The sequence below is a fragment of the Cucurbita pepo genome, chromosome 8 (genome assembly GCF_057944985.1).
Source record: "Cucurbita pepo subsp. pepo isolate OVF chromosome 8, ASM5794498v1, whole genome shotgun sequence".
NCBI classification, from domain to species: Eukaryota; Viridiplantae; Streptophyta; class Magnoliopsida; order Cucurbitales; family Cucurbitaceae; genus Cucurbita; species Cucurbita pepo.
In genome coordinates, this window is record NC_141805.1 from 2,708,080 (window position 1) to 2,731,130 (window position 23,051).

Here is a 23,051-nt window from a genome sequence, read left to right on the forward strand (position 1 = left end):
TTTTGTCCCCAAAATTAATAGTAAGCGTATTTTTAAACATTTTTTAGAATTTTTTTAAGTTTCAATGAAAGTTTAAGAATATTTTTTTTAGATAAAGTATAAAATTCATATTATTTTATCGTAGTTAAATTTGGTCTCACTTTTTTGACATCACTATTTAACGCCTTATCTCCAATAAATAAAAAAAATGGAACTTCTGTTTAAATCCTCATGAAACCAAAAAAAATAGTGTTAAAATTAAAACTTTATAATATTAGGAGTAGATATGAAATTACTGCACATATGATGATGGTTTTGATATAATTAAATTGTTTAAATTAATACAAAAAATATTCATCATTTCAATAGTATCTTTTAATTAAAAAAAAAAATACATTTATTATGAATAATCATTTTTAAAATATTTTTGTTTTGAAAAGTACCCTTAAATTTTTAGATTTTATTAATACCCTAAACATAAATGAAACTTTGGATAATTCAAGATTGTTTTTTTGAAACTTTTAGAAATTTTGAAAGTTTTTTTGAAATAAAGTATTATTGATTTTCATCCAAAATTAATAGTTTAAGTATTTTTAAACATTTTTTAAATTTTTTTAAAGTTTAAATATGAAAGTTTAAGAATATTTTTTTTTTAGATAAAGTACAAAAATTCATATTATTTTAACCCAGTGTTCTTGACATCATTACTGAAAAAAAAACGTAAAATAGAAACGAGCAATTTAGCCAAACATGTTGATGTTTGCTTGAATTTACAATTCTACCATCATTCCTAACAACCTAATAAGAGATAAAGGTTAAAATCTTCTAAACAAAACTCAAATCCAAATAATGCATAAATACTCATAGGCTTTATAGCATTTGAAATTTATGTATAATATTTTTAATTGATTTGTCTCGTCTTTATATCATTTTTATATATTATTATGTTAGATTATAAATTTGATATTTATGATTTGAAGAAAATTAGAGTTTTAAATGATAGAAATAGTCTCTACCCTTAATTAGAGTTTTTAAGGGCCCATACCCATATAATATCCAGATACATAAATTAAACACTCATAGGTTCATATTAAATTTATTATAGTGTGATACCCCTAACCCATTTTCAAACAACAGAAACATAATATATAAACTAGATAATTAGATGATTACGTGGAGGCACAGGGGGTGGGTGTAGGGAGAGGCTGAAAACCGTGTCCAAGTGTTGCCTTCCACACTTGGTCCACGTTGGAGATTGAGTACCCACACTCGTGCTCCGTCCACCCTTCCATCGCATGCACAACGCCAGCAATACGCCACGCGCTCATCACTCTTCTCTCCAGCCAATTCTGTAAGCATTTGTTCATGTATGTCTGCCTTTAGCATTTGTCTTCAAAATGTCTAAAATTAATATTTTTAAAATTTTATTTCTAATTTGTTCTTCATTGTTTTCAAATTTCAAATATTAACCATTTTCCCCACATAACATTTATTACGTTAGAAAAGGCTGATAAATATGACATTCTACTCTACTCAACACCCAAGCTCTTGTTAAATTGAATAGCTCTTCTACACTAAATCTCTCTCCACCCTATTAAGTTTTTGTTAGAAATCACCCATCTCCACAATGGTATGATATTGTCGAGCATAAACTCTCATGACTTTGCTTTAGGTTTTCTTCATACCAATAAAGATGTATTCCTTACTTATAAACTCATGATCATTTCCTAAATTAGCCAATGTGAGACTCGTTCCCAACAATCATCAACAATGTGAGACTCATTCCCAACAATACTCAACATCAAAGCCATACTACTTTTTATTAACACAAATCTAGAAGAGATTACATGACACTCTAGAATACTTGCTTTCTATTTCTTGCTAGGAAAACTTAGGAAGGGTAGACGAGTATTTATACTAGAGCCTAGACAATAGATCTCCTTTCTAAAATATTATTTTTATTCTAAAATATTTACTAAAGTGGAGGAGCATTTATAATGGTTAACAATTTAGTTCTAAAATATTTAATCATTTATTATTAAAATATCTAAAGTTTTTCAGTTTTTCTTTAAAGTTATGTTCGTTCTTAAAAAAAACCTTAAATCATTTCATATAGATTGGTTAGACATAAGCTGATAATATTTCAAGAGAGAGTACCTCGCAGGAGTGGAGATTTTGAAAAGAAGGAGGAGCCTTCATTGCAGGGGTGCAGTGGTAGAAGCAGTCTTTGCGTATAACCTTTGGAGGTAACTGTGAGAAGGGAATGAAAGTGGTTCCTTTTGGTGCCTTCAGTTGTTCTTCCTTGGTAACATCATCTCCCACTAACCATATCTGCGTCAATTTATATTTGTTAACATTATTTGCTTGAAAAACAAGAAGAAAATGGGTCAAAAGATTTTTGGAACTCACATTTTGAGAACAGCCTTTTGAAACCATTAGATTGCTCTCAAATTTGGTGTTGGATGATTTGTTCAGCTTCTTCAATTCTTCTTCACGTAACACACCTACCTGCACAACCAAAATCATCAACTCTAAACTTTCACCTAAAAACTTGTTGTGCATCGAAAGTGGAACAAATGTACTCACAACACTAATGAACGGAATTACACAAAGAGACACTAAGATATTTACGTAGTTCGGAGAGAAGAAGTTCCCCTACATCACGGGTAGCAACCAATCACTAATCATCAAAGTGTTACAAGTGAATACCTCATTATCACACTACAAAATCTCTCACCAATATGTCACTCAAGAAATACATTGTGACACACAAAATTCTCTCAAACTTTGATATCAAATTCCGATATCAACAACCTCATAGACACACCTTTTATACAGGGATAATTCATGTAGAATATTAATAAAAAACGATTGCATGAGGATTTATAACCAGAATAATAATAATAATAATAATAATAATAATAATAATAATAATAATAATAATAAAGAAAAAAAAAAAGTTGAAGGTTATATGCAAACCTGAAGGCCTCTCTGGCACAGAGAATAAGCAAGAGCAGAAGCCAGTTTTGTAAGTTTGCCGGTCAAGAGAACTTGGGTGGCACATTTGGGGATACTATTGAGAACTACAGCCACGGCCAGGCTACTCCCATCCACCACCCTCACTCTTAGCTTAGGGTTCCTTTGAACATATAGCCCTCCATATATGTTCAGCTCCTCCCCCTGCAATTTCCAATTTTTTGTTGGCGTTCAACTGAACTGAGAATTTATTTATTATGATCAGATATTTGTGAAGAAATGAGTCGATTATTACCTGATTCAACAGACCTAAAGTCAAGACTTTACAACCCTTTTGCTCTGCCTCTACTATTGCTCCTTCAATCAAGCTGTTTATTGGTTGGTTTTGCCATTGAAACAAGTACTGCACATGAGTGAGTTCAAAGCTTTGTTTATTAGAGAATAAACTATGCAACTTCAAGAATTTAAAACGCATTTATTAGGAAGAAGTTTTTACACTCTTATAAGGAATGTTTTGTTCCTTTATCCGATCAATGTGGGATCTCACAATCCACTCTCCTTGGAGGCCCAATGTTCACGTTTGCATACCGCCCAGTGTCTGATTTTGATACCATTTATAATCGCTCAAGCCCACTGCTAACAGGTATTATCCACTTTGGCCCATTACGTATTACCGTCAACCTCACGATTTTAAAACGTGTCTGTTAGGGAGAGATTTCTACACTCTTATAAGGAATATTTCATTCTCCTCTCCCACTGATGTGGGACCTCATATTGAACGAATAGGGGAACGAAGTATTCCTGGTGTAGAAATCTCTCTCTAACGGACGCGTTCTAAAATCGTGAGGTTGATGGCAATATACAATGGGTAAAGACGGACAATATCTGTTACCGGTGTGTTTAGGCTGTTACAAATGTATCAAAGCTAAACATCGGGCGGTGTGCCGGCGAGGACACTAGGCTCCTAAGGGGAGTGGATTGTGAGATCCTACATGAGTTGAAGAAAAGAACAAAACGTTTCTTATAACAGTGTAGAAACTCTCTCTAACAAACGTGTTTTAAAATTGTAAGACTAACGGTGATACATAACGAGCTAAAATAGACAATACCTTCCATTAATGGGTTGGGTGAGTTACACAATTAGAGAGGTCTAAGATCATTAATAAAGCAAATAATAATTAGACAGAACCTGCACATTAAACTTGGGGATGGCCCATGTTTGGATATTGAGCTTTTCAAATCGGTTCCTCTCAACGACAAATGTGCGGGCATAAATCCAAGTCAACAACATTGACCCCATGGTGATGGGAGAGAGGAAGTGGAGATACCAGGTGGAAGTGTGGGGCCTGGAAGCCAACTCAGGAAATCCTAGCCGTAGATGATAGATGGACTCGGGAGTTGTAAGATGAGTCAGATGAACCACGTCAGCAACCTCTTCCTCTCTCTCGAGGGATTTCTGGTACAGAGAATCAGAAGATTTGTCCACTGTGCCGTAGATGTAATCATAGAATGGCATAAAGAGGGAGTAGTTGGTGCGGAATTGGGTGTGATGCAGCGAATGAAACCTGTCATTGTAACACAACTTTTTTAAATAACAACCCCAATTTAATATCTATAACGGTCCTTAAATATTGTCACCATATAACATGGAATTACACACTTTTATATATAAATCTAGAGACTGAGTTTACATATATAGATAGCAAAGTTATAACAATATGTATTTGGATTGAAAAAATTAATCTAAAATCTAAAAACTATAATTGAATGCTATAAAATTGAGAGACATAAAGATAACAGGGAAAGAAAAATATAAGGGTCTCGAGACCTAAGATATAAAAGGGTAAATTTTAATCAAAGTTAAACCTAAATAGATGAATTTGATCCAGTAAAACCTCTCCCAATCAAATATTTTGTTTTAGTTCTTAAACTTGCATGAAAATATATATATATATATATATCTAACTACACTTAAAAATAAATTTCTAAGTATTTGAAACATAATTTGTCAAAATATATATTAGAATCTTGAAAATAAATAAATATGTCAAATAATGATATTTTACATAAATAACTTGAGTTGAAACACAAATAATTAAAAACCTAAAAAAAAAAACTGTCATAATACAACTCATAAACACCTCATATATTTAATATATGAAAGAAAGGAAAAAAAAGGAACAGCAAAAAAGAGTAAAGGAACCAACAGAGAAATATTTTGGAACTCGGTGATGGTCCCATGGACATGTTGGAGGCAGCTGTCCCCGTTAAATGCATGCAAACAAATGTACTTTTTCTTTCCTTTTTTTCGTTAAAAATTTATTTTTTGTTTTTTCAGAGAAGATTTTGTTTGTAGACTTTCATAATTATTTTATTTTATGAGTTTTTTTTTATTAAAAAAAAAAAAAAAAACAAGGCCCGAAATTAGTAGCTGAGTTTTTTTTTTTTTTTTTTTTTTTTTTTGTTAAATGCAAGATGGAAACATAATTGTAATGAAAATTATTAGACAAAAGATATTAAAAAAATCAAAACAATAATTTTAATTTTCATACAAGACACTAAAAATATTTTCGAATTATATAGAAATAAGCCTAATAAAGACTAATTTTCTTTTTTTTTTTAAATGTAACAATAATTTAAAATTAGTAACTACTTTTATAAAGAGAGAGAGTATATTTATTAAAGTTGAAAATTTAAATGGAATGAGATTTAAAATATAGAAACTAAAATTATATTTTAACATGATAGACTTCATAATTCAATAATTAAGACACTATATATATTCATTTATTTATTTAAAGATATACATTTTATATAAAGTAAATATGAGGTTCTTAGAAACCAAAATAAAAATCTGAACCTTCCTATACATTAATCAAGAAAATTTTCTATCTGCTTCTTCTACTAGTTGTTTCTATCCAACGCCAAGTGAAATAGTATATATATCTACTTTATTTTAGAGGTGAGGTCTAAAGTATTAAATTACGGTTAAGAATATTTAGTATCAAATTATAATTTACTATATATATATCGTATTTGATATTTTATTATAAAACAAATATCTAAATATTTATCTACTTACAATAAGTATCTTTTCATTTATTGTTATTTCAATTTATTACTATTTTCCTATCTTCTAATTTAGTTGATTTTAAACTGAGAATTTACACACATTTGTAGAAGAAAAAAAAAATTAGCCAGTGAAATAAGAAGCACTATAAATTTCCTTGAGAGAGAGACTTACGATGGTGTGTACATCAGGTATTTGAAAGGCGGAAAGAGAGTGAAAAGGCGGTTGGGTATGAACTCAAAGTTGCAATGCCCCATGTTGTTCATGAAATCGATGTATGAAAGGTACAAGGCGTATACCCCTAAAGAAGCGGTTCCGTTGAACAAAACTGTCAACATTGGAACGGCGAAGAGGAGGAAATACGCCAAGTGCTCCGCAAATGGATGGATCACAGCTGCCACATTTTCAATCCAGAAGAAATCATGATCACGCAATAAATATATTTGGAACTTAAGCAACAATAGGCCGCTGATAGCAAGGTAATCGAACTTCAAGAGAAGGAATAATTATGGCTTACAAGTGATCGGCTCTGTAACAATGGAGGAGTGGTGATGGGAATGGTAGCGAGAATAGAGGTAATGATGGTGCAGAGCTCTGTGAAGCCAGTAATACAGAAACTCCACCGGACCTGCGTGTAGCAGAAATGTAATAACCGCTCCATCTGTCCTCCATAGAGGTAGGTCACGACCTTTCGACGTCAAATTAGCGACCAAGTAAAACAAGAGTCCATTCAACAAAATTTGGTCGTCCCTATCCAGAAATTAAAGGAGGAAAATCAAAATAAATAAACCGCCATTTTTATCAAATGCTTGTTGGAAACTTCGTGCAGTTTATCCTAAATTGCAACACATAAATGTTAGGAAGGGAATGGAAATACTGACCAATTTCTTTCTCGATCGACTTGGTCGAATTCGAGGCCCTTGTCCACGATGCGAGCATTGCCTTTAGCAGTTCGATGACGAGAGAGCGTTATCCATATCTGGTTATGAATCATTCTCCACAAAAGAAGCGGGATAATAACAAGAGTGGATGTATCTCTCTCTGTTTCATCCTTTACCACGTACTGGTAGATGCTGTAGATAAATCCAGGTGCCAAAATCACGTACTGCAAGCAAAAATTGCACAACGTCATTTCGCTCTGTCGATTAATATAGTCATACACTTAACTCGCAAACACATTCAGAATGCTCGTAATTTCTCGTTACAACACAAATCTAAACACGAAGAGCAAAAACTCGAGAAAAAAATAATAATAACAGTTTAGGCTAAAAGTACAGCATCTTCGGCAAGTGTCGGTCATCAGAAGTTAATTTCAGACGGAATATACTATCATCTACGTAGCATTTTCACAAACAGATAGCGAACAAGAGATGCAATCAAACAGAGAGACATACTGCGACAAAATCGCGATGAACGACGGCATGGAAGAGATGCAATCAAACAGAGAAACATTTCAGACGGAATATTAATAACAGTTTAGGCTAAAAGTACAGCATCTTCGGCAAGTGTCGGTCATCAGAAGTTAATTTCAGACGGAATATACTATCATCTACGTAGCATTTTCACAAACAGATAGCGAACAAGAGATGCAATCAAACAGAGAGACATACTGCGACAAAATCGCGATGAACGACGGCATGGAAGAGATGCAATCAAACAGAGAAACATTTCAGACGGAATATTAATAACAGTTTAGGCTAAAAGTACAGCATCTTCGGCAAGTGTCGGTCATCAGAAGTTAATTTCAGACGGAATATACTATCATCTACGTAGCATTTTCACAAACAGATAGCGAACAAGAGATGCAATCAAACAGAGAAACATTCTGCGACAAAATCGCCATGAACGACGGCATGTAAGGTGCAAAATGTGGCTGAAAATGAAATTATAGCGACATACATAGCGAAACAAGAAGACAAAAAAAAAAAAGGAAAAACAGACACGAAAGCTACCTTGAAGCTTCCGAGAGGCGTCCATGGCCAATCGGTGAGGATTCCCGGACTGGAAGCCATGAAATGCAGATGCTCACTCAATCTGTTTTGATTTTGTGACGGTTGCTGAAATCCTCTATTGCTTTCTACCACTCTCTTTATAACTGCCAATACGTGTCGTTGCTCAATTTCGTAATTGGTCCTCTTAGTTTCTTTTATTTCCTAAAAGTGCCCCTTTAATTCTATAAATTACAGTATTTGCCCACTATATCATACGCATATACATTAAAATTTTCAAGATGTCACGCATAATATTCCTTCGAAAAAAGAAAGGCTCATTTTGATATTTACATTAAAAATATATTATATAGTTGATTGGACAGCTGATTTGTTGAGCTGCCCGTGCTTCCCGTGCTGCCCGTGCTGCCCCGCTTCTTATTGCCGGTCGGTCAGCTCTTGCCCTTCCTTCATTTGTCAGTCATCATTTTTCACCTTTCTTCTTATAAGATAATTTACCAGCTGTCCATTTACTGCTCTAATTAACTTTACCTTAAAAGGTAAAATTTCGATGGTCGTGAAAGTAAATATTGTAATGACCGGCTTTCCCTCAACGCTTTAGAACATATTTACTAGGAGAAGGTTACCACACCCTTATAAACGATGGTTTGTTCTCCTCCCCAACCAATGTGGGACATCACAATCCACGATGTGTCAGCCTTCTCGCTATTTTTCGAAGGGGGTAGACACGGGACGGTGTGCTGGTAAGGACGCTGGGCCCCAAAGGGATAGATTTGAGGGCGGTCCCACATCGATTGGAGGAAGAAAAGAGTGTCAGCGAAGACGCTGGCCCCGAAAGGGGTGGATTGTGATGTCTCATATTAGTTGGGGAAGAGAACAAACCACCATTTATAACGGTGTGAAAACTTTCTCCTAGTAGACGCGTTTTAAAGCCTTGAAGGGAAGCACAAAAGGGAAAGCCCAAAGAGAACAATATCTACTAGCGGTGGATCTGGTCGTTACAAATATTTTCTTTTTTTAGAACATATTATTAATTGTTAAAATTAATATAATGCTTTATTTTATGAACATTGCATTAAATTGTGAGAACTAATATTCTAACATTTTTACTTTTATTTTTTAATTGAGTTAATAAAAATACCTATAAATATTTTTAAAATGTTTCAAAAATGTTTTTATTTATTTGTTTAGAAAATAATAATATTTTTTAGTTTTATTAATACCCTAAATTAAAATTTAAATATTATCAATTAGATATAAATATTAAATTTATAATTTAATTTAAGAGTTGTTGCATAAGAAAAAAAAAAAATACAGGTGTCATCGTTATAGAGCTTGTGCAATTGGGCATTAATTAGGGCAGGGCTACAAAGCCTTGGATGGTGACTGGGCATGTCGGTCAGCGGTCAGCGGTCTACTCCAAACCAGGCAAGTTCATAAATACCCACAACTTCCACTGCCCGAGTTGATCATTCAATTCAATTCCTGACCGTGAGACAGCCTCTTTTCCAAATTTAATCTTATTTTGCTTTGAATTTAATTTTTTTTCCCAAAAAATAAATATTCAAAATATGGCTATGAGATATTATTTAGCAAAGTTTGATGGAGATGGTAAAAGCTAAAATTTAATGCTTAGTTCCATGTGATATTTGGAGCTAAAACGAGTAAATATTTATTGAATCTTTAATTCCGAGTATTGTGGTTATAAATTTTTTTTACTTTTTACGACTTGCTGACAAATTTGAACTCGTTAAGGAAAACGACTTTTCGTGTATCTTTATATTGACATTATCCTTTATTGATATTACTTCTCTTGATTTTACTTTTAATTTTACGGATAAAGCCTAATACCAGTGAGGATAATTTTACTCAACATACACGTTTTCTCTTCATTTCCCGACATTAAAAAAAAAAAAAAAAAAAAAAAAAAAAAAAAAAAAACTCTCCAACCTCTAAAATTATTTCAAAAGTTAAAGAGTGATTGTGGGTTTGGTTGGTTCGAGTTGGAAACTTTAGACCTAATCTAATTGTTTGAGTTGTAAAATTTTCAACCAAAACGACTTTATTGAATAATGAACTAAACCTAATTCAACGATAAATTTTTTGGGTTGAGTTTGTTCGGGATAGAGAAAATACCTTGAGCCAATGTTCGAGTACCAGGCGCTATGTCGCTGAAGTAACCCATGTCATACTCTCAGGAAAAGCTCGAACGACCTTCAACAAAAGGGTACCTGTACTCGAAACTGACACATGTGGGTAGGTAGAGAATACCTAGAGGCGTGAGACAGCTCTCTTTAAAGAACTTGACAAAATAGCCTCGTAACTTCGGGAAAAGGGATGCCTACTCACAAAGGGATCGCAGTGATGAGGCTCACATATTTATTTAAAATTTTGTTTTTAATTAAAAATAAAACATCTATTTTTTAATTTTTAAATATTTAATTAAAATTTACCATTTAATTTTAATATATAATTTAAAAAATTATCTCCTAAATAGTAAAAAAATTATTTTAAGAGAAAAATATATATGTATATATAATTATATAGTAAGCAAAATATCTATATATTTTAAAATTAATAATAAATTCGAGTTAGTTGAGTTCATACTCAATTTAATTTAATGCATGCATCTTTCATTTATTTGAACTCAATCTAACCAAAATTAGTTCATAACTAAACTCAAACGGTACTGTACCGTACCATTTGGATTGACCGCATTTTTTCGGGTGATTGAATTTTTAACCTAATTTTGGGCCACGGGACCTCCTTTGAATTAGAGACTAAATTAGCTTCCCCACAAACACCAACACATAGCTATTAACTAAAAACATAGACATAGTACATAAAATGAAACTACATAGAGCCATAGGTAGTACTATTTGACATCTTCATAGGCTGAAACCCATGTCGAAGGCTCGCCGTCCAAACCTGCTCGACGTCGAACATAGCGTTGCCGCACTCATGCTCCGTCCACCCTTCCATAGCATGCACCATCCCGGCAACGCGCCATGCACTCATCACTCGTCTCGGTAGCCAATTCTGCAAGCCATCGATTAAATCTATTATCACTTTACGAGACTTCGAAAGTAAATCTCGACATCGATGTCCCAAGCACGACGTTTACCTCACACGAGTGCACGTTTTCGATCGAAGGGGGAGCTTTCAATGCAGGGGTGAAGTGGTAGCAGCAATCTTTGCGTATAATCTTTGGAGGGAAGTGTGAAAAGGGAATGAAAGTTGTTCCTTTTGGAGCTTTTAGCTGTTCTTCATCTGCCATACCATCTCCCACCAACCATATCTACATGAAAATTAAAAAATTATTAAAAATTTTAATTTTAAGTCAAATAAAAAAATAATTAATAATTAATATATATACATTTTGAGAAGAGCCAGTTGAAAGGACCAAAGAGCCCTCGGATTTAGAAGCTTTGTTGAGCTGTTTGTAGTGATGTTCATTCAACACAGCAATTTGGATGCCTTTTTCGGAAAGAGAATGAAAAAGGGCAATGGCCAATTTTGTAATTTTCCCTGTGAGGAGGACTTGGGTTGCAAATTTTGGGATACTATTCAGAACCACACCCACAGCTAAGCTACTCCCATCCACCACCTTCACTTTTAGTTTCGGGTTTCTTTCTATATAAAACGCTCCGTGTTTGTTCAGTTCCTCGCTCTGCAATCATCATATATACATATACTCAGATAAAACAAAATATACGTTTTTCAACTAATATGTTTGAAATATTTCATTTTAGTCCCTAACATTTTAATATTTTTCCATTATATCCTAAATTTTTGTCAATTTCTAATATTTTTCCATTTATTATCATCTTATTTTAATCTTTATCAATTAAGGACTAAATTGCAAAAATACTCAAGAATTGGGACTAAAAGACATATTTAGTTGAATTTTTATGATGAGTTAATAAATAAATAAATAAATAAATAAATAATCTTGCCTGATTCAAGAGGCCTAAGGTCAAGACTTTACAGCCCTTTTGATCTGCCTCGATTATGGCTTCTTCAATCAAGTTGTTTATTGGTTGCCATTGAAGCAAGAACTGCAGAACATTTATTAGATATTAATTAATTAATAAATAATCTAGAAATTAGAATATGATTATTCATAAATCGAGATTAATTATAATATATATTTATTTATTTATTTATTAAGATTTTTGTCACCTGGAATTGAAACTTGGGGATGGCCCACGTTTGCATTTTGAGCTCATCAATCTTGTTCCTCTCGACGACAAATGTATGGCCATAGATCCACATCAGCAGCATGGATGCCACGGTGACGGGGGACAGTAAGCAAAGATACCACGTGGAGGAGTGGGGCCTGGAGGCCAGCGTGGCAAATCCTAGCCGTAGATGATAGATGGATTCGGGAGTAGTGAGATGAGTCAGATGGACCACGTCAGCAACTTCTTCCTTTCTTTTGAGGGAGTTTTTGTGGAGAGAATCTGAAGATTTGTCGTATGTGCCGTAGACGTAGTCGTAAAAGGGCATAAATAGGCAGTAGTTGGTTCGGAATTGCGTGTGGTGCAACGAATGAAACCTGCCATTATAACAATTATTTTTATTTTTTATTTTTTATTTTAAAGCATCTATGTGTTATTGTTCATTTAATTTTATGTCGTATATTAAATTTTAAAAAAGGAGTACAAGTTTAGAGGAAGTTTTAGCATATAACAAATATGTCTCTAAATTCCAAAAAATAAAAATAAATAATAATCTATTAAACCCACCATTAAAGGTTAAAAAAAAAAATTGGCACAATAAGATGCAATAATCCCCCTGTCTCTGTCTTAGCTTAACTCCACAATGGTATGATATTGTCAACTTTGAACATAAACTCTCATGTCTTTGCTTTGTGTTTCCCACAAAGGTCTCACAATAGAGAGAGTATTCATTGATTATAAACTCATGATCATTCCCTAAATGAGATGATCTGAGACTTTTTTTTTTTCATCGAAAGCTCTAGACTATGTATCAGTATCATTTCTGGTGAAAAAATATTTGAATTTCAAGTCAAATTTTAAAATAAAAAACAAATTTTTGAGAACCACTTGCAAAAAGTAGATAATAACCAAAGATGAAAGTAATATTTATAAAATTAATTTTTTCAAAATCTAAAAATCAATAATTATCGAGGGATCCTCTCACGACACTCATTCTCAGGTATTTGGAGAATGAGATAACAAAAACATGTAAGAGTAAGGTCAAAGCTATCACATATTGTCTGTTTTGGCCTATTACGCGTCTATTTTATGAGTGTGAGAGTGAGAGAGAGAGAGAGAGAGAGAGAGAGAGAGAGAGAGAGAGAGAGAGAGAGAGAGAGAGAGAGAGAGAGACTTACGATGGAGTATAGACGAGGAACTTGAGAGGAGGAAAGAGTGTGAAGAGGCGATTAGGGATGAACTCGAAGTTACAATGACCCATGTTGTTCATGAAGTCGATGTAAGTAATATAAGCAACATAAACTCCCACAGAAATTGTTCCACAAAACACTGCCGTCAATAAAGGTATCGCAAACAGGAAGAAATATGCCAATTCTTCTGCAAATGGATGAATCACAGCTGCCATGGAAGAATGATTGCTCCAAATTATTATACTAGTTAATATTACTGACTTACAAGTGAGAAAGGCTTACAAGTGATTGGCTCTGTAACAATGGAAGAATGGTGGTGGGAATGGTAGCGAGAGTAGAGGTAATGATGGTGCAGAGCTCTGTGAAGCCAGTAATACAGAAACTCCACTGGACCTGCGTGAAGCAAAAACGTAATAACCACTCCATCTGTCCTCCATAGAGGAAGATTTGAAGCTTTCGGCAAAACATTGCTCACAATGTACATTATAACTCCATTCAACAATATTTGATCGTCCCTGTCCATAAAACCTTGTTCATAAGAAGCTAATTCAATTCTGTACGAACTAAATTCATGAATACCGCTTTTCAGGTGTGTGTTTCTGAAACATCTTCCTAAAAAATCTGAAAACTATCTTTCTTTGAGAGATTTTTGTTGTTTTTAAAGCTTGCAAAAAGTATTTGCATATATAGATAATGATTTCTTTGTTACATGTGAAGTTTCGAAAATTAAAAACAGATTTGTTTTTTGGTTTTGAAATTTGATTAAGAATTTGAATGACGAATTGGAGGGAAGCAAAAACAACTCTCAAAAACTAAAACAGAAAGTTATCGAACTATTAGATTTAAACGATTCAATAATCTGAATCTGGATTGTGTGAAGAAATGGATTGGAAATACTAACCAATTTCTTTCTCTATCGACTTGATCGAATTCCAAGCCCTTGTCGACAATAAGCGCACTGCCTTTAGCAGTTCGATATCGAGACAGAGATATCCATATCTGGCTATGAATCATCCTCCACAAAAGAAATGGAAAAATCATAAGGTATGAAATGTCTCTCTCGGTTTCATCCTTCACGACGTAATGATAAATGCTGTGAATCACTCCAGGCGCCAAAATCAAATACTGCAAACAAGAACTCCGTGTGATTACGCTACTGTGATTTCAACAGACAGTCGGAATGATCGTAGTTTCTCATTACGATGCTCATTTAATTGACGAAAAATTAAAGCACAACAGGTAAATAAGTGATTTAGCGATATTCGATCACAAGTTCATTTCAACGGAACTCGATTTAGCGTAATGTTCGAAGTCGCATTTTCACAAACAGTTGACGGACAAGAAATGCGATCAAACAGAGAAACATTCTGCAATAAATCACCATAAACAACGGCGTGGAATATGAAGAAAACATAATGGCAGAATACATAGGAAACGAAGAAGCAAGAGAAAGAAGAGAGAGAGGACATGGAAGATACCTTGAAGCTTCCAAGAGGCGTCCATGGCCAATCGGTGAGAATCCCCGGAGTGGAAGCCATTAATGCAAAAGCTGAAGCTCACAATGCTACTGCTAGGCTTCCAATTCTACGTTCCATCTCCTCCAGAGCACCTCTTTTTATAGCAGCCAATCAGTGGTCCGCTCTTCAATTTCTACGTGCTTTCATGATTTTTTTTCCTTTCCGAAATCGACCATCTGAACATGAAACAGAGAAATTAAAGTTTTCTTTCTCTTCGATCGTGTTTAACGATGATGAATTTATTTCATTTTGGTACCTGTGATCCACACCATTATTCTATTTTCGTCTTTCAAATTTTTATTTTTTTTCTAGATTAATAAAAATATTCATGCATTTTTTACTTTCTTTCAAAAAAAAATCATTAAATTTTAAAAAAAATTAAAAATATATATCCTTAAATTAAAATAAAAATTCAAAAATACATTTAAATTTTATTAATACTCTTTAGTTTTTTTTTATTAAATAAACTTTTAAAAATAAAAATAGTATCGACACTTAATATTTATAAAAAAAAAAAAAAAAAAAAAAAAAAAAAAAATTCTCAGATAAAAATATTTTTTAAAGAGTATTTTTAAAATTATTTTGAAAGTTTTAAATGTATTTTTTCGAAAAAATTTTTGTATGAAAAATATGAATTTAATTGCACTATTAAGTGGTGGTATTTTTTAAATAAAATATTAACGGAAGGTAATTTTGATTTTTTAGTTTAAGAATATTATTTAACTTTTTAAAATAATTGGCATATATTTTTATTAATTAAACATTAATTATATATATATATATATATATATATATATATATATATATATATATATATATATATATATATATATATATATTAGTTTATAATTTCAAATATATATGAACTAAAATGACGATTTTATTAAACTTTTAACTCTATAAACAAAAATAATAATTAAATTAAAAATGATTTGAACGGTGATTAATGATTCTTAGGTCAAATTACTATTTTAGTTCGTAGTCCTATTATAATTTAGTCTATTATTTAAACCAAACAATTTTATTTATTTATTTATTTATTTATTAAAATAAAATAGTATACTGTATATACATTGAATTCTTTTTAATAATTTAATTAATGTGTTAATTGTTGTTATATATAATTCAATTTTTAATAAATTTTTAGTTTTTAATTTTTTTAATATAAATATTAAATATTTTTAAAAATTAATTAAAAAAGGGAAGTTATTGATTAATCGTATTAATCAATGGCACATATTAATGATTAAAATTAATTTGTAATTGTGAATATATATATATATATATATATATATAAAAGTTTATTTATTATTATTATTATTTTTATAATTGCTTGAATATTTTTATGGCACGGTTAAAATATGCTTTCAATTAAAAAATTTATTTGTTCGGTCACTTTTTTCGATTTCAATTGGAGAAAGAATTCGAATCATGAATTTTTGTAGAGCGGTGTTTCGATGATCCGTTCTCTATCTATTTTCTTTAAAGAATTTTTTTATAAAATATATTCTTTAAAATTTTAAATTATTAAAGCATAATTTGTAGAGAGACAACCCAATTCTAGCATCGATATCTAAAATTGTATACTAAATTAAATGCATGTAAAATTCAAATGAACGTTTTTGATGAAGAGAGGAAAAAACTTCACAAACCCATTTCAACTAAAGTCGACCATCATTCAATGTGAAAATTGCATTAGATGGAAGTGAATTTATGATGATCGGAGACATTGAATTGGAACGATAGGGAAATATAGTGACCTAAATCTAGATTTTGATAACGACGTGTATTTAAAATAATAATATCAGGCTGTATAAAAAAATTATATATCTCTTTCAATTATTATCGATAATTAATATTTTATGAAAGTATTAATATATTTAAAATATAGCTAAGAGGTGGATTAGTTATTTATTTTAAAAAATAAATAAAAATGTGATTATTTTTATTTTAATAATTTAATAAATATATTATTAGATATTTAAAAAAAGATTAATTAAAATATCCAAAATAAATATATTCTAAAAAAAAAATTATATTATTTATGAATCTAAATAACTAAATTGGGGGCTTATTTTGTATACCTTTTTAACACATTTAATTTTTTAAAAAATGGATATATAAAAAAATTGGAATAAAATAAATTTAAAATTTCCCAATTTTCTAATGTGGTCCCGTTTTAAGAGCTTTCCAACCCTTTCACGTGGAAACTAATATTTTATTAGTTAATTAACCACGTGGAAATTGTAGCATTCATATCCAACCAACTTATCAACGACCACGTTTATGTTTGCTTGATGTGACGGTAGAAGGGAGCTAGTTAGAGAACGTCCTCGATTCAATTTAGAAAGTTTTAAAATTTAAACGTGAAAAATATTCATTGAATTTGGCTATTCGACGATAATATTTTGTTTGGTTGATGTGACGAAAACGTGAGAGAACTAGCTGGATAATTTCCACTGTGTCTGATTTAAAATATTAAAAATGTAGTTGTCCACGTGGAATTATTATATAATTTTTTTCGTTTAAAATTTATGATAATTTCGAGTATAATGTCATATAAATATATTATCATAATGTAAGATATTATATATATTCTAAATTATAAAGATTAAATTGAAAAAAATAAATTCCTTTCTATTGGGCTTAAGGAAAGCTCGGTTATTCTGGATTGGGCTGGGCCGTTGGCCCAGCAGTGAAAACGCTAAATTAATAAAAATATATATATTTAAAGTTTTTTTTTTTTTTTTTTTTTTAGTTTAAGAATATTATTATAAATATTTAAAAGTTTGTTTAGACGAAATTTAAATTAAGTAATATTTTTATTAATTTAGTTTTATAATAAAATAGATATTACGTTTTGGCGGGAAACGATAGAGCGCGAAAAGGAATTGTTCGTCATTGTGCTTCTCGGCAAATCCTCAGCCAACTCAGTATCAGTTTCTGAAGGATTTCTCTCACTCTCACGGTTCTTCAATCTCCTGCACTTACCGCCTTACCGTCGATGTTTCAATCTGAAGCGTTGTTTCTGTAATTTTAGGTTTGTCTCTGATTCTTCAACTTTTTGTTTCTTCAATTTCTCTTGAAGATGATGAATGTAATGACAAGAGAGGTGCATTTGAAAATTTGATTTGAAGCTTGTTGAGGCATTGATTTTGATGATCGAACTCGATATATTGCGTCTGGTAGCGTTAATTTGATGGATTTGTGTTGCGTATTTGTTCTAGGGTTTCGATTTTGTATTGGATTGATTTATGTTACGATTCTTCTTTTCCCTCTTACATTTTTTTTTTCCAAGCAATTCTAGGATAGGGCAACCTAATAATCCTTCTGTCTCGGTCACTCTGCTATTCTGTTTTCTTCCTTCAGCCTCCATTTCTCTTCATCCAGGTTCCACGAGCAACTGAAACTTCAATTCTTTTAGCGGAAATGGGGTGGGCGTATACTTTGATTAATGGAGTTTTAATTTTCTATATACTTGAATGCCGTAACATCGATGTCTAAGGTCAATTGGTTTAGTTAGATACTAAGAATTCAACCTGTATCAAGAATTTGTAACCGTCCAAGCGTATTACTAGAGGACAATATTTGCTAGCGGTGGGTTTTGGGCTGTTACAAATGGTATTAGAATCAGGTTACCGGAATGTGCTAGGCACTGGTTGGAGTAGGGTAGACTCTCTCCATAGTAGAAGCGTTTTAAAATTTTGAGGGGAAACCCAGAAGGAAAAACCCAAAGAGAACAATATCTGCTAGCGGTGGGCTTGAGCTGTTACAAATGGTATCAGAGCCAGGTTACCGGACGGTGGGAGGCAGAGTAGGACTAGATATTCTCCATAGTAGACACATTTTAAAACTTTGTGGGGAAGCCCATAAGGGAAAGCTCAAAAAGTACAATATTTACCGGCGGTGGCTTGAGCTGTTATAGAATTCGACCCGTTTCTTTCATTATATATCCAAATATTGTGGGAGTCTTCCCATGGTTGAATTAGTGATTGTGGCTTTCTGTATGATATTCAGTGTTTAGGATAGCTCATGAATGTGCAAAGCTGAGATCAATCCTTGTTCAACAGACGTAAGTGGTTAGAAGCTTAGATATAGACCATTTAATTCATTTTGGTTCCTTTTTTGAAGATGGAGCAGCAAAATCCGCATGGGAGAGGAGCCGATGCAGTTTTACATCTTCAGCCAAACTCCTCAGTTGCTATTGCATATCACTCACTTTTTGGTCCACATGATGATTTAGTTCTTCTTGAGGTTGATGAAAAGCTTCTGGAAGAAGTTCTCCACGAACGGTACATAAAGCCGATCATAAGTGACTTACTAACATGTTAGTGTTAGGAATCACGACTCTCCACAATGGTATGATATTGTCCACATGATATGATATTGTCCACTTTGAGCATAAGCTCTCATGGCTTTGCTTTGGGCTTTCCTGAAAGGCCTCATTCCAATGGAGATAGTATTCCTCACTTATAAACCCATGATCATTCCCTAAATTAGCCATCATTCCAATGGAGATAGTATTCCTCACTTATAAACCCATGATCATTCCCTAAATTAGCCAAGGTGGGACTCTCACCTCCAATAATCCTCAACAATCCTCCCCTCGAACAAAGTACACTATAAGCCTCCCTTGAGGCTTATGGAGCTCTCGAATAGTCTCCCCTTAATCGAGGCTCGACTCCTTTCTCTAGAGCTCTCGAACAAAGTACACCCTTTGTTCTACACTTTAGTCACTTTTGACTACACCTTCGAGGCTCACAATTCTTTGTTCGATATTTGAGGATTCTATTGACATGGCTAAGTTTAGGGCATGACTCTGATACTGATACCATGTTAGGAATCACGACTCTCTATAATGGTATGATATTGTCCACTCTGAGCATAAGCTCTCATGGCTTTGCTTTGGGCTTTCCCAAAAGGCCTCATTCCAATGGAGATAGTATTCCTCACTTATAAAACCATGATCATTCCCTAAATTAGTCAATGTGGGACTCACCTCCAATAATCCTCACCCGTTAGAACTTCTTGAATTGATCTAACTTTGGTGGTTTCATGTCGCAGAGTAAGCATCAGAGGACAGGCAGAAGAAGAAGCAGTCTTTTGCACGAAGTCGAAAACATATGGAATAAAATATGTAGGAACCTCCAATTCTGTACTCCTCATACCCCCATCAGGTCGATCGGAATACTACGCTAGTGAACTAGATAGCCATGGGAATGACAGCACTAAAGAAGTTGTTCCTGTGATTAAACTTGCTCCAGGAATCATGGAACTTGTTGAGATTGCTCCCAGAATTGATAAGCTTAAATTGCTTCTTTCAGAGAATCCTTACAGTTTAGCTGATGAGTGGGAAAGCGAAGAGATGGACAATTGTGAGAAGCAAATGTATAGTTGGAATGATCTTTTAGACAAGGTTCAGGCTAGTGATGATGAACTGAAAGCTGGATTACAAGCACTTTCCGCAGTTGAGATTGATGGATACTGGAGACTTGTGGACGAACAATACATGGACTCTATGCTACAAATGCTCTTGAATAACAGGATTTTAAACGACTGGTCTCTGGATGCACTTGATGAAGTTGTACTCATGAAAGTGATGAAAATGGATGGTTTTTCTGAAAAACTCGTGCATCATTGTCTCGACGTCTATGGCGATAAACTCGAAGGAGATGAGGGGAATAGCTGTTTATGGAGATTGGATGAGAAACGTGTTTGTGTGCATTTTGCAAGAGAAGTCTTGAGGAAAGGAAAGATGAAGGTGGAGCATTTCATGGATGAATGGCAAAAGAAAATCCCTGTTGAAATGCATGCTAACTTTGACATGTTGGAAGGCGAAGTTCTGACCGAGAGGCTCGGGGTCGAGACGTGGGTTCGTGGTTTTAGAGTTTCTTCATTGCCATTGAATCCTGTTGAGCGTTTCTCCATTTTGTTTAGAGAACGACCAAAATGGGAATGGAAGGATCTGCAGCCATACATTAGGTTTGTTTGAAGTGTTTTGTTCTTGGTTATTTGTTACTTATGCATGGAAACCTTTAGCAACTATGGTTTGATTTTCAGGGATCTTACAGTTCCGGGCCTTTCATCTGAAGGTTTACTTCTCAAATACACCCGACGAACTCAACCGAACCCAGAAGCCGAACCCGTGTTCAGTGCAAGATAGAACATGTTATGCCTTAGCCACACTTGTATTCAATGTCCTGATAGCTTGCATTTCAATGAAGCGATCGGTTCAATGGCGATCCCGACGATGTTACATGAAGTTCCCTTAACTTTGCAGTGTTTAGAGGAGTTCATTACTTCACGAAAAGAGATCCAAAGGTTCCAGATTCTCAGAAATTCCTGTTTCTCTGTGTTTTCAGGTATGAAGAATCTTAGGACAAGCAAAACATGATAAGCAACTTACTTGTATGCTCTCGTCGAACTTAATTCTTACAATGATTTTTTAAATTATGTACTCATATACTGACTCTAGCTTTAGCCAATGTTTACCGTCTTTGGTAGCCTTACAAAGCTTGTTACCTAGACCCTATACACTCCTACTCTAGGGTGTATAACTAACCCCTCGTACCATAATGTAGTATATCCTTAACCCCATATGCTTCTGGCACGTGAGTCAACTTGCTCTATAACAGGCTCGTGAGTAAGATTCGTGTGTATGGGGGTAACTTGTGCACTATACACAGATTAGTACTTTGACCGCTTGCACCCATATGAACTTTTTACAAGGTGTACCCTCATAGCATACCCTCTACATGCAACATTGTCGTTCGTCGGATCTGATCGTAGGTTCGAGTTCAGGTGCCCTCATCATTTTTATTATTAGTATTTAATGTCGAAATCATATGATAACAAAGCCAATTCTGTCCTATCTTCGTCTTTATTTTATATTTTACATTTTTTTATTAAAATAATTATGTATTGATGTTGGACACTCGCTGAATGTCTGATTGCTTGCTCTTCGTAGAATGGGATCTGTGAGTGAGGATTTTTATTATTTTTATTTTTTATTTAATCATTTTTAATTACTATTATTATCATAAAATATCGGGTTGGATTAGATTATGCATTAAAAAAAATTAACATATGATATAAAAGGTAAATTTTTATTAAAAATATAGATTTGAAACTTTAAAGTTTGAAATTTAGCCAACCCATAAATACGCATACTTTTTTATTTAATCATTTATTTTTCTCGTTTATTATTATTTTAAAAATAATTATTTAAAAAAAAAAATTATTATTAGAAGTTTGTAAAAAATATCTAATAAATTAATATATTTGATTAGTTTCTATTATATAATATTACATAAGCTTAAAAGTTAAGCTAATTTAAATATTATAATTGGAGCCTCAAAATTAACTAATTTTTTAATATAGCCAAAAAAACATATATTAATATATATATTATTTCTAATGTGTTGAAAATATATTTATATTAAGCCAGTAATTGAGCGGAGTAGGGATAGAGAACATAATCCTGTTCTTGTATTCATTTATCTACGGGGAAAAAATGTTCCCTACTTTCTCCCCATTGTTTGTTTAAACCTCTCCCACCTCTCGTTTGGGGGCGGGCAAACGTGGAATCTCCTCCCTGTTTGGGAAATAGACATCTCTAATTGAAGGATTAAATATAACATCTGTAAGTTTAAAATTTAAAATAAAATATGTATGGAAAGTTTAAAGGTCAAAATGTAAGCTTTAAAAGTAAAAAAATGGATAAAATGGAAATTATGTGCAAAAATTGTTTTGTAGTAAATAAAGGATTGGTGGAAGTTATTTTGAATTAATATGTCAACGAACATGATGTAAATAGTGGGATTGTTGGTTACATTAAAAGAATACGATCCCTCGGAATTAATGGGAAAGCTGAGAATTTGTTTGTTTGTTTCGTTTTATTTGGAAGGAAAATCAGAATTCTTGTAACGTAGATTGATTGACCAACCAAGTTACTTGTATGAAACGGAGTTGAGATTCTTAACTGGGTCAATATTTTGTATACTTAGCTTCAGATGAAGTAGGGACCACACGAACACCGTTCTAGGAGCTTTCGTATTTTAGTAGCTAAAATATTCGAAATAAGAATTGCAATATCGATTGACCGACCAACCAAGTTACTTGTTTGAAACGGAGTCGAGACTTCTAACTGAGTCAGTATTTCGTAAACCTAGTTTCAAGTGAAGTAGAGA

General features: G+C 32.9%; 3 protein-coding genes across 4 annotated transcripts; 1 reads left to right on the forward strand and 2 right to left on the reverse strand.

The window, feature by feature from the left end:
• Positions 1 to 1,044: 1,044 nt before the first annotated feature.
• Positions 1,045 to 8,133, reverse strand: LOC111799672 (very-long-chain aldehyde decarbonylase CER1). Its single transcript, XM_023683108.2, has 10 exons — positions 7,978 to 8,133; positions 6,907 to 7,130; positions 6,543 to 6,775; positions 6,200 to 6,419; positions 4,145 to 4,520; positions 3,251 to 3,358; positions 2,959 to 3,159; positions 2,389 to 2,487; positions 2,137 to 2,310; positions 1,045 to 1,328 (listed from the first exon to the last, which is right to left on the reverse strand). Exons 1-10 carry the CDS (start codon positions 8,035 to 8,037, stop codon positions 1,149 to 1,151), a joined length of 1,875 nt encoding a protein of 624 aa, XP_023538876.2. The 5' UTR covers positions 8,038 to 8,133; the 3' UTR covers positions 1,045 to 1,148.
• Positions 8,134 to 10,585: 2,452 nt separating this feature from the next.
• On the reverse strand, positions 10,586 to 15,045 carry LOC111799545 (very-long-chain aldehyde decarbonylase CER1). Its single transcript, XM_087126582.1, has 9 exons — positions 14,824 to 15,045; positions 14,247 to 14,470; positions 13,628 to 13,860; positions 13,334 to 13,553; positions 12,157 to 12,532; positions 11,931 to 12,032; positions 11,351 to 11,644; positions 11,099 to 11,272; positions 10,586 to 11,013 (listed from the first exon to the last, which is right to left on the reverse strand). The coding sequence occupies exons 1-9, from the start codon at positions 14,881 to 14,883 to the stop codon at positions 10,828 to 10,830; spliced, it is 1,869 nt and encodes a 622-aa protein (XP_086982708.1). The 5' UTR covers positions 14,884 to 15,045; the 3' UTR covers positions 10,586 to 10,827.
• Positions 15,046 to 17,727: 2,682 nt separating this feature from the next.
• LOC111800068 (zinc ion binding protein) lies at positions 17,728 to 21,375 on the forward strand. Of its 2 annotated transcripts, XM_087125998.1 has the most exons (4): positions 17,728 to 17,902; positions 18,994 to 19,154; positions 19,927 to 20,844; positions 20,923 to 21,375. In XM_087125998.1, exons 2-4 carry the CDS (start codon positions 18,994 to 18,996, stop codon positions 21,023 to 21,025), a joined length of 1,182 nt encoding a protein of 393 aa, XP_086982124.1. In that variant the 5' UTR covers positions 17,728 to 17,902; the 3' UTR covers positions 21,026 to 21,375. The 2 variants fall into 2 exon arrangements, with proteins under 2 accessions (XP_086982124.1, XP_086982125.1); XM_087125999.1 differs by lacking the exon at positions 18,994 to 19,154 and having other exon boundaries at positions 17,729 to 17,902.
• Positions 21,376 to 23,051: the final 1,676 nt, after the last annotated feature.

What these genes read in the sequence shown, in the direction of transcription:
- LOC111799545 (XM_087126582.1), bottom strand. Translation starts at nt 14,883, where the DNA reads ATGGCTTCCACTCCGGGGATTCTCACCGATTGGCCATGGACGCCTCTT. An exon ending in TGTTACAGAGCCAATCACTT is followed by an intron (nt 13,554 to 13,627) that starts GTAAGCCTTTCT and finishes CTTCCATGGCAG; the next exon opens with CTGTGATTCATCCATTTGCA. An exon ending in TCCCCAAGTTTCAATTCCAG is followed by an intron (nt 12,033 to 12,156) that starts GTGACAAAAATC and finishes AATGTTCTGCAG; the next exon opens with TTCTTGCTTCAATGGCAACC.
- LOC111799672 (XM_023683108.2), bottom strand. Translation starts at nt 8,037, where the DNA reads ATGGCTTCCAGTCCGGGAATCCTCACCGATTGGCCATGGACGCCTCTC. An exon ending in CGCCTCTCGGAAGCTTCAAG is followed by an intron (nt 7,131 to 7,977) that starts GTAGCTTTCGTG and finishes TTTTGCTTGCAG; the next exon opens with TACGTGATTTTGGCACCTGG. An exon ending in AAAATCTCCACTCCTGCGAG is followed by an intron (nt 1,329 to 2,136) that starts GTACTCTCTCTT and finishes AAATGCTTACAG; the next exon opens with AATTGGCTGGAGAGAAGAGT.
- LOC111800068 (XM_087125998.1), top strand. Translation starts at nt 18,994, where the DNA reads ATGGAGCAGCAAAATCCGCATGGGAGAGGAGCCGATGCAGTTTTACAT. An exon ending in GAAGAAGTTCTCCACGAACG is followed by an intron (nt 19,155 to 19,926) that starts GTACATAAAGCC and finishes TTCATGTCGCAG; the next exon opens with AGTAAGCATCAGAGGACAGG. An exon ending in GATCTGCAGCCATACATTAG is followed by an intron (nt 20,845 to 20,922) that starts GTTTGTTTGAAG and finishes TTTGATTTTCAG; the next exon opens with GGATCTTACAGTTCCGGGCC.